Genomic DNA, 10,857 nt, shown 5'->3' with positions numbered 1-10,857 from the left:
GTAAACTTTGAATCTCCTTCTGTTAACTGTATTATAACTATTATTTCTCATGTGCTTTTAATTGTAAATTTAGAATTATTTGACTATCATATTTTCCTCCATTTTACTGTCACTGATTTGGCCTAAATGTTCCATAAAATTTAAAACCAAAACAAAACACTCTTGCTCCATGGGTGTTATGACTTAATGGCTCTGAAGAACTAATGGATTTATATTAGTACGTTGCGGCATCGATCTACTGTTTTTTACTTGAACTATTCCGGGACACTTACTCTGTGCCTAGATCTGTTCTCTTTTTAGTGAGGCCTTGCAAAGCATAAGCATTTATGTAGCACAATATCCACTTAACATGCTTAAAGTGCTTTTCAAGGGATAGTTGGCAGGTAGCCACTTACTGTGTCTTCTATCCCCCTATAGCTGTTTTCCAACATGCTTTCTGTCTTTGTGTTAGAATGAGGTTACTTGCTTTTGTCCTGGCCCTGGCCGGATACCCTGGGGAGGAGGAAAGCAGTCAAATGTTTAGGGAGATGATAACTTTTGTCTTGTAAATCATATCTCTGTTATGCACTGTATTTATGATTTGTAAACATGTGTTCTTTTGTTGGGACCTGTGCTTGTTTCAGGATGAGACATTTATGAGCGGGTGGTTGGATGGGAGCATCACCCTTGAATCATATACCTATGATGTTCGCATGGGTGTACGATCCGATAGTGATGTCGTTTCTTCTTCTCTTTACTAGCCTATCCTGCTTCTTTGGTTTGTGATTGTATTTTTGACAGGGATATTTTTTTTTTTCTGTAAATCTTCTGCCTGTTTGTTCTTGGTTATTTATAATTTAGGTTATGATTTTGATTTACATTTGTACTATTTTTGTTAGATTGCTTGTTTTTTTGTTTCAGCGGTCTCTCATATAACCTCAATTGTGTTGGAAGAGACCTAAAGCAACAAACAAACAAAAAAAAAAAAAAGACATTTATGTAATCTCAAACTAAGTACACTGATAGTGTGCTCTTGGAATATTCATCTGTTCCCTATTTGAACTAATTCCCCTTCGTCTTACTTTTTTTTGGGTGCTTTGATTGTAATTCTAGAACTTTTTACTATCCCATTTTCTTTCTTTTTACTGGTGCTGATATGACCTAAATGTGTTACAAGCGCCGTAAAACGTATCACTGACAGACACTGTGCCAATGCTCATTACCCCCCCCCCCCCCCCAAACAAAAAAAAAAACAAACAAACAAAAAAAAAACAAAACCCAAAAAAACAAAAAAACATCAACAAAACTAAATAATTTAATAATAGATAAAAAAAAAACCAACCCAACAATTTGTGGCACTTTCCTGATAATGAAAGTCTATAGTGTGGTTTTAGTTTTAGAAAGGTCTCAATTTAGTTCCATAACAATACTAGCAGGTGGGTTATTCCATTAATGAATTGTATTTGGGGAAAAAGAATTGAAGTGACTAGCAAAATTTGATGAATTTGAACTCAATTCGGTGCTGAATAACTGAACACATTTTATTGTATTTTAAAATGAAATAAATTAAATATGCGGACATTACTTAATCATCTGCTGTGGACTGGATCACTTGCCGTATCCTCTCAGCATCTTTAGCAATACCTGTGTTGCTCTTGTCAATTGCCAAAGCACCCTCATAATCTCTCAGACCTGTATCAAAAGAGAAAGGCAGATTATCATTTTTTTTTTCTGTTATGGATGGATTAAACTGCTTTATAAGCTTTCAAGGTTCTTCATTTGAAGAAATATCCCATCTAAATAGTTACAAATTAAAAAAATTAGTTCAAATCTCATTGTATACACCATGGCAATCAAAATCAGACGATTTTTAATACCATACTCATGTTATCATCTTAGCTTACCTTCCACATACATCTCTAGCTGACAAAAGGCGGAGCCCCTTCTGACAAGAGCCTTGCATCGACTGGCAGCATTTTGTGGAACTGGTGGGTGGAGCAAATCCAATGCCTTAAGGAAGAGGAGGTTTCAATTAGAACTAGTATATGGATGAATGTTGGTATCACAATGAGAATAGGAAAAGGGATGAATCCCAGCTTTGTACAAACTGTAAACAATCATTTAAAACTTTTGCACCGATGGGGAGCTGAATCAAGGACCCGACTGTTACTGTTATGGCATCTCTGCCAAGCCATGAGAGGGATGCTCTACAATCGATGCTATTGCTATATCTAGAGTCCCTCTAGCAACTCCTTGACGTCATGAGGTCAACACACCAAAATACCACGAAAGTTTATTGGTGAGCTAGCTGTTAAGCTATGAGCTCTATTCTAAATAAAAACGTGTAACACTGAGACTATTGAGACATTGTCAGTCTCTATTCACTTCTTTTGTTTTTTTCTCTCCTCCAACTCTCTTCCCCCCCCCCCCCCCCCCCCCTGCACTGGAAAGTGCAAACAAGTTCCCAAGCCACGGTCAGAATTAGATATTTTGATTTTAATGTAAGCTCCGATTCTAATATGACAGCAGATACCGTATTTCATTTTTTTAAAAATGACTGGGAAAACTCAAAATATCTTGCCCTTACCTTGGAGCAGTCCTCAATACATTTGAAGAAATTCCTCAACTTGAGGTGACAAGCTGCTCTATTGGAATATAATCTGGGAGCAAGAGTTAAGACAACTGGTGTGACCTTGAAATGAAATCAGGCATTAGACCGGTAACACTCACGAAACATTGTTATAAGGGGCCAACGGCAGTTTGACATTCTAAACCTGCATTTAGTCCATTCGAGATTTCTCACCCTACTGAGAGATGTCAACAAGAGTGCTCGCCATCTGAATGCCTGTTCTGCCTCAGTACCTGAGAAATAATTTTCTCTATCAAATTCGTCACTTTTAATTTGCCGGTATTTAGACATCATTTTGCATGTATGGTGTGTGCGCTTTTTTCAACAATTACAGGAATGTTGGCAAAGCGTTGTTTTTTTCGTTTTTATAAAAATTGTACGATTAGAAAAAAAAAAAAAAAGAATTCTACAAGCACACAGTTGTTTGTGTTTGAAAGGGGCCTGGAAGATATGAGGTTTTTCTTTTAGACTGAGCATGTAAGTTGACAGATTTTATGGATGTAAATAAATGGCACTTAAAGTAGTGAAAGAAGAAAATTTTGACTAGTAAAAAGTCAGGTACTTTTTTCCATATATACCATGATATTTATTATGTGCATTCTTATTGAAAATGTTTTGGTAAAAAATAAGAAAGGAATGTTTTATCATCTGTATTAATATGTGAACTATTGTTTAAATCATTAAAAATAAATTCAACACAATCTGTTTTGATATTTTCCTAAAGAAAGAAAATGTGTGTTAAACTAATACAAGGTATTTAAGATTTCATCATGTGAAGTATGGATTTCAAAGGCTTTAGAACAGGCTTGTAAATTCTCAGGCAATTGCCTGAGATCAGACATCCATACTTCTCTACCTCAGGGGACTTACTCTAAGACAAAAATAAATTAAAGAAATTTGCTCCGGTATGAAAAAAAAAGCTATAAGCCTAAATTTAAATTAAAAAAAAAAATCACATGAAGCGTAAAACCGTGGATGACAATACCGAAGCATAATATAGAGTTACGTCGTGTATCGAATCGGTCTCTCTCTCTTACTTCGTTCGCTGCTTGCAGTGAAAGGGGGTTCCCTGCCTGCTTCGCGATTATTGTCTGCCCTACCTCTCACAGTTGCGCATGCCAGTTGTCCCACCATACACTTGGTCAAGTCTTATCATCAATGTCTTCACATATCATTTGACATAATTTGCTATATTTCTTTGTATTGACAATAATTTTCGACATCTTTGTTTAAGTAATTTACGATTGTATGTCTGAACATTGTCGACAAGATTTTTTCGGCGATTTTTAAAATGTAAAGGCCTATATTTAATTCGGAACCCAAACAGATGACTTTGGTTTAGTTTTATTTTGCCAGCCGTCAATAATTTGTCAAGTTTTAGCAGCATTTTAAAAGCTGCAGAACAAACCTTGATTGATTGGTAAACGTTTAAAATCCCTAATAGTATGGCCATTCATTTGGTTCTCTGACGCCATTGTCGTTGAAGTATTGGAAGGTAGTGCAGAGCAGTCCTGGTTTTTTTTTTTGTGCTAGATTTTTGTATTTTTTAAATTTCTCCAATTAGGGCTCGTTAAAGGTAAAAGATTTTATTTTTTAGGGTAAGTTGAATGAATACTTCAGTTTTTGCCCTTAGCTCATGGAACATGTGGAAGGCCATGACCTTCACTTGATGGTGATAGAAGACAAAGTCAGAAGTAAATTCAAGTGGACTTGGTTGGAAAATAAAGATAAAAATAGAGATTTTCTTTCCAATTATTATTCCTTTTGCTGGGACAGTTTACTACCTATTCTGCAAAGCCAGATTGAATTACAGAGTAGTACAAAGGGACTCACACTTAGCCACCATATACGAGTCTCTAGTCTGCTATGGACTTGCATGTTGCCAAGAAGAATGTCATTATTAAGGCGAAGGGAAACCTGTCTTTGTCAGCATCATCCATTTAAAAAAAGTGAAAGGTATTTAGAATGTATATATTCTTTTCATGTTTGCTCGCAAGGGTACAGTCTAATCTGGCCCATCTTCTCTGTAATGGAATTATATAGCTAATTCCATATTTTAGTTTTTCCCCGAATATTTAGATAGAGGATATCCAACCCCACCATAAGTAAAGACTGGGATTTTGTTTTCTTCTTCTCATACTGAAATTAAACTAAGAGTAACAGTCTCAATACTGAGACAAAGCTTATTTTGCTCAATTATGCCTCATTAAAAAAAATGTTATTCATTTTTGTTTTGTTTTTTGGTAGACTTCAATCTGTACTCTAACTGTAAGTTTTAATCACTAAAAAAGGAGAAGTAAGACAACTGTCCCCTCCCTTTATGCTCAGACAGGCTACTTGATTTGTGAGTACTAACAATATTATTTGAAAAGCATATTATTAGACTGATACATCTACTAACAGGATGTTTGACATGTCATGCTATTATCAGTTACTGCTGAAGTCACCGATGATTAAAAAAATTTTCAGACAATTTTGGAAAAGACGATTTGCAGGCCTGCTTTAGAAGTATCATGGAGCATTTCAGCTGTGTGTCTAATCTACCAATATGCCCGTTTTTCTCAATTCCCGACCGCAAAGCACTTAGGCGGAAACTGGTACTATCGTATCATTATATTCCATGGTTTATCATCTACCATATTCTAATCGTTAAAAAAAGGATACGAGGGTAGTTTTGGAGTGAGGTGGATGGCATGGGTGTAGGCATTAATAGCAGACTTGAAATCACCTGAGGCAAAGAATGAACTGAAAAATAAGACAAAGAGAAAAATTTTCAAAAGCTGTAATAAATACGGTACATTTGTGGAACAAATAATTTGATACTATCAAATTCACTTTTTGAAATGATTTCGACCAAAATTTAATTTTTGGCTTATAAGCAATGATCATCTTTAACCATTTGAGCAGCTTATTATAAAATCTTACTGCACATTATGTCTGCTGTCATGTAGGGCAGCAACAAAGGACTCCATCTTCCTCTGTCCGTAGCCATCATCTTCAGGGAGCTCATGTCTCCCACCACTGTTCTTCTCCTAGATGCCTAGGGAACTTCCTCTCCTTTTTCTTTCTGGTGTCCAGTGTAGGGCAGTTTTCTCATAACATGTCCTATCTATCTCCACCTTCTTCTCATGATGGTGTCTTTCATCAATTCTATTCCACATTGATCTAGCAGTCTTTCATTTATAATTCTATTCAGCAAGTAAATGTTCGTAATCCTCCTGAGTCACTTTGTATGAAATATTATAAAACCTTACAATACCAATCCTTTTTTCCATACATTAGTCAGGCTAAGAAAATTTGAACCAATGATAAATTCAATTTTAACGTTTTACAATAACTTGGTTATAATAATAGTTGTTCATTAAGCATTTGCCAGATAATATATTGCCATCCATCTTCAGTAGTTGATAGACATAGAATCTAAAATATTAAGCTTGCTCCAACTGTTGTCAATTATGCTCAATCATCATCATACCCATTAAGTTACTGATGTAATCAAAGAAACTTTTATGAACTCAATAATAATTTTATAACATGAGAATCAGATCCTTCCCATCAATTAGAATGAAAATATAGAAATGAATAATTAGAAGCATGTATTCATGTATTATTAATACATGATGATGCGTCAATGTGATAGAACACGATCACTAGCCAAGAAATGCTTCTTTTTCTTCAGATAACATTCAAACAGTTTTTCTCTTTACTTTATCTTCATCATTTTTTAGTGTAAAAATGTTCAATTACGAAAAGAAAAAGAAAACATTAAAATATGAAAACTTTAAACATAACCCAACTCCCACTCTAACAAGGCTTAATTTCCTACATTACCTATTTCATATATACAAGACATGACAAAATAGCAATTGTTATAGATAAAATTCAAATGATTACAAATAAATTCCCAGCAGACTCCGTACACATAACTTGATATATATGTGACCCACTACTTCAAAACAGTACAAATTTGGGTTAATTTCGATGTTGAAAATAACATATAATATAGACAAAAAATATTGTACTTGGGTTCAGATTATTTATTTTATCAGTGAGAATGAATAATCAGTCACGTCTCTCTAATCCGGAATTCACCGTCCAGATGTCTCCATTATCCGAACAGGTTGCCTGGGGACTGATTTTTCTTCTTCTTCATTTGTACACTTTAGGGATCCACTATCCGGATGTCTCTGTAAACGGACAAAATGCTGGGAATGGAGGTGTTCGGATTGGAGAGATGTGACTGTGTTTGATGAAGTGCGAAAACTTCATATTTTTATATTTTAACATTGAATTCAATTTCTGGGGTATCCACTAAACTCTGATGTAAAACCAGATTGAGACGGTGGGTCACATATCCTATATGTCCATAATGGCATCAAGTAAAATTAAAGAAACAAAAAAAAGACACTTCTTCCTTACTTTCCTTTTTCTTGCAACCATTGTGGGTTCTGTTCTTCTGCAGATAAATCTTTGTCCAGGGACAATTGAATGCTCTTTCTGGCCTCAGCTTGTTTTTTCAGCCACTAAAGGAAAAAAAAACCATCAACATTAACATTTGTGATAAAAGTTATCTGAATTGAATATAAAAATAATTTATAGATAGACAGCTCCATCAATTAATAAAAAAAAAAAAAAGAATCAAATCTACAGTTGACAGAATAGTTACAATTCAACCTTCCATGGCATGATACCTTACCCAGTGATCCTGTGTGTTTACAAAAAACAAAAGAAAACAATTTAGCATCCTACCTCTTCTTCCTGTGGAGTTTGTGACTCTCTCACAGGTGTGGGGAACACTCTGGCAGTATGTGTGACGATGATTTTACCATTTTCTCTCAACGGGGCTTTCTCTGACTTCTTGTCTTTCTCAAAAATATTACCAGAGCGAACTGTTGATTTCACAAGGTGAAAAAGAATTATATAAGATCAATGACCTAATATTTAGTGTGAGGTTAAACTTTGGATCTTCTAAAGTGCTGGACCATTTAAGTAAGAGCATTTGTATGACCTTTAGTCTCTCACCAGGGGGTTCCCGATAACAGTTGATAGTTGATAGATAGTTGATAGTTGATAGTTGCCTCAAACGCAAAGGGACTGAGATTGATCATGAATGCAGTAGAGATCTTTTTTTTTTACCCCCTTGTCCACCCAGCACTGATTGGGTAGCTTGGTCTGTTAAATCTGGCAGAAAGTACTTTGCGATTGATTCTCATCCTATCAAAAGGATAGCAAGCAATTGGTGTTGTCCATTTCACGCTATAGAAACTGGAATAAACCCCAACTTCATAGACTTGATGGCTCTGAAGGAGTACTTTTTTAGTCTCTCACCTCATCTTTACTGCTCAGAGCAAAACTGTTCAATCAACTATTTCCGAAGCAGTGCTGTAAGTCAATATAATATGAGGTGAAAGACTTAAAATCATAAATTACTTAAATAAATATATGAACAGGTGGCCTTCAAAATCTGCTGAGTTGCATCTGTATCATTCAGAGAAACTGCAACTTTTTGTCATTTATTTAGTGACATGAAGAGGAAAATAATTGTCTACTTTGTCTCAATTCCTTCTATAACGTATTTGTTAATAACTCAACTAATTACTAACTCTAATTGTTGAAATAAATGTTTCAAATTACAGATAAAACATACTTCTCTTCTGTCTTTTCCGTTCTTCTCTACTTTTTTCTTTCTCTTGGTCAATTTCCTCTTTTTGTGCAGCTAAAAGACGTTCTTTCTCCTGTTTTAACACAGATGTATATTATTGTTGGATAAAATGAAAAGATGATACATGGTAAATTGTGTTTGACCTTTGTAGACTAACTTTACAGCAATGATTTCCCTCTGTTTTCTTTGCTTTAAAAAAACGGACATATACAATACAATTATGGTTGATAAATTTTATCCATCCATAAAATAACAAAATGAAAAAGAAAATCAGATGCATACCCCAAGACAAAAACAAAAACAAACAAAAGAAAAACACAAACCCCCCCCCCCCCAAAAAAAAACACAAAAAAAACAGCTAAAAAAACACAAAACAAAAAACAACCCCCCCCCCCAAAAAAAAAAAAACAACAACACAACCCCAAAAAACTGCATTTTTATACGGTGCTTGGCTTGCTTATGGTGACTACCGTATAATCCCTTTAATTAATCCCCACGGAAAATTTCTCTGTAGAATCTGTTCCTCAAGAAGGCTGCTGGAATAAACCAGGCTTGAGCTGCAGTGCATTACTGCAGTGAGCTAGGGCGAGGTGAATTGCCCAATGTCTTACTGCACGACAATGGAATCAAACTCAGTACCTTCTGGGCATGAAGCAAAGATTATTATATATCACTGTTCCACACTACCCACTGACCTCATAAAGTATAATAAGAACTTGAGGATGATAATGCAATAGTATAAAAGAAAACCTACTTTTTCAGCCAACAACCTTTGTTCCTCTTTCCATCTCTCTAAATCCTCTGTGGCTTTCTGTCTCTCTGAATCTTTTACACCAGATATTCTGTTTCTCTCATTCTCTTCAATCTGTTATCCAAAAGTACAAAGAATACCATAATCAGGAACCATTTCGAGGGTGTTGTCTGTAACTTCAAAGGTAAAAAACAAACAAATCCCAAAACAACTAGCAGGTATGCGCTGATCCGCGGTAAACAAAATACAATATATATGAGGTTGTTTTTGTTATCGATTGTATAATTGAATATGTCCAACACAGTGAGCACAATAATGAGGACAACCCATATATAAACAATGCTTCAAATTTCTATGAGCGATGAAAGCTCCGAAATCACACAGCTAAAAAAAAAAAAAAAAAAAAGACAAGAAAAGAAGTCCACAACACTAGTTCCATATGGTTAATGATCAAGGGACTGAAGTCACTCAATTACATAATACATATAGGATTTTGACTTCTTTTCCCCATCATGCTGTTTATGTATTTAATAAAATGGTTGACTTAATTAATGTGGCGTAGTGAGACATGAATCAAAATTTACACTAGTATTCTTTACATTAGTTGACAATTCAATGATGTTTCTGCCAAAATATTTTAGTTATTTATGCGGAAAGAAATGCTGAGGCCCTGCACCCACTATTTGAGAGAATCTGGAATAACGGGATATTCCCAAAGGATTGGAAGGAAGGACATCTTATCAAGCTTCCAAAGAAAGGGGACCTCAGTAATTGTAATAATTATCGAGGCATCACTCTTCTTTCTATCCCAGGAAAGGTTTTCAACCGTATTATTTTAGAGAGAATTAAGAATGCAACAGATGCTAAACTGCGGGACGAACAGGCAGGTTTTCGGAAAAACCGTTCAACCACCGACCAGATTGCCTCTCTGCGAGTCATAGTAGAACAGTCTATAGAATGGAACTCTCCTCTTATTGTCAACTTTCTGGATTACGAGAAGGCTTTCGACAGTATTGACAGAGCAACATTGTGGAAAATTCTGGCACATTATGGACTCCCTGAAAAGATAGTAAACCTCATTAAGGAAATGTATGAAGGATCAAGTTGCAGGGTTGTACATGAAGATCAGCTTACTGACAGCTTTGAAATTAAGACTGGTGTCAAGCAGGGATGCTTGCTCTCACCATTCCTGTTCATCCTTGTCATTGATTGGCTAATGAAGGAAACCTCCAAAGGGAGAAGAAATGGGATACAGTGGACCCCCTGGACACAGTTGGATGATCTGGATTTTGCAGATGATCTGGCTCTTTTGTACCACACCCAGGACCAGATGCAAGCAAAAACCACAATTATAAACAGCCTCTCGGAATCAATTGGTCTAAGAATTCACCCTGCAAAGTCAAAGGTCTTGAGGATAGGTACGCGTCAAAGGGAGCAGATCAAAGTAAAAGATCAGGAACTCGAAGATATAGACACTTTCTGCTATCTCGGAAGTATAATTGACAAGGATGGAGGCACGGAAGCAGAGGTGAAAGCACGAATAGGAAAGGCACAGGCTGCATTCACATCTTTGAACAGAGTTTGGAGAACTAAAGATATCTCCCTTCAACTAAAGCTAAGACTTTTCAACTCAAACGTGAAGTCTGTCCTACTGTATGGATGTGAAACTTGGAACGCATCACAGGCATGTATAAGGAGGGTACAGATTTTCGTAAACAGGTGCATGCGTAAGCTACTCAGAATAAAATGGATGGATAGAATAAAAAATGAAGAAGTATGGAAAAGAACACAGCAGAAACCAGTGGGAGAGGATATAGGAAGAAGACGATGGAGGTG

At 35.7% G+C, this 10,857-nt stretch overlaps 1 protein-coding gene across 1 annotated transcript in view; it reads right to left on the bottom strand.

The window, feature by feature from the left end:
• Positions 1-1,502: 1,502 nt before the first annotated feature.
• LOC144966587 (dynein axonemal assembly factor 4-like) overlaps positions 1,503-10,857 on the bottom strand; it is a 13,507-nt gene continuing 4,152 nt past the window's right edge. The window contains exons 4-11 of the mRNA XM_078903274.1: positions 9,025-9,135; positions 8,256-8,343; positions 7,358-7,497; positions 7,028-7,131; positions 5,273-5,353; positions 2,567-2,639; positions 1,884-1,989; positions 1,503-1,671 (exon numbers count right to left, since the gene is read on the bottom strand). Of these exons, the coding sequence (XP_078759400.1) occupies positions 1,565-1,671; positions 1,884-1,989; positions 2,567-2,639; positions 5,273-5,353; positions 7,028-7,131; positions 7,358-7,497; positions 8,256-8,343; positions 9,025-9,135 (810 nt within the window). The 3' untranslated portion in view covers positions 1,503-1,564. The remainder of the gene's footprint in view (positions 1,672-1,883; positions 1,990-2,566; positions 2,640-5,272; positions 5,354-7,027; positions 7,132-7,357; positions 7,498-8,255; positions 8,344-9,024; positions 9,136-10,857) is intronic.

This window comes from Berghia stephanieae, chromosome 2 (assembly GCF_034508935.2).
Source record: "Berghia stephanieae isolate SIO BIC M18660-M18661 chromosome 2, UCSD_Bste_1.3, whole genome shotgun sequence".
NCBI lineage: Eukaryota > Metazoa > Mollusca > Gastropoda > Nudibranchia > Aeolidiidae > Berghia > Berghia stephanieae.
The sequence above is the reverse complement of the archived record's forward strand: the minus strand, read 5'-3'. Positions and strand labels throughout refer to the sequence as shown.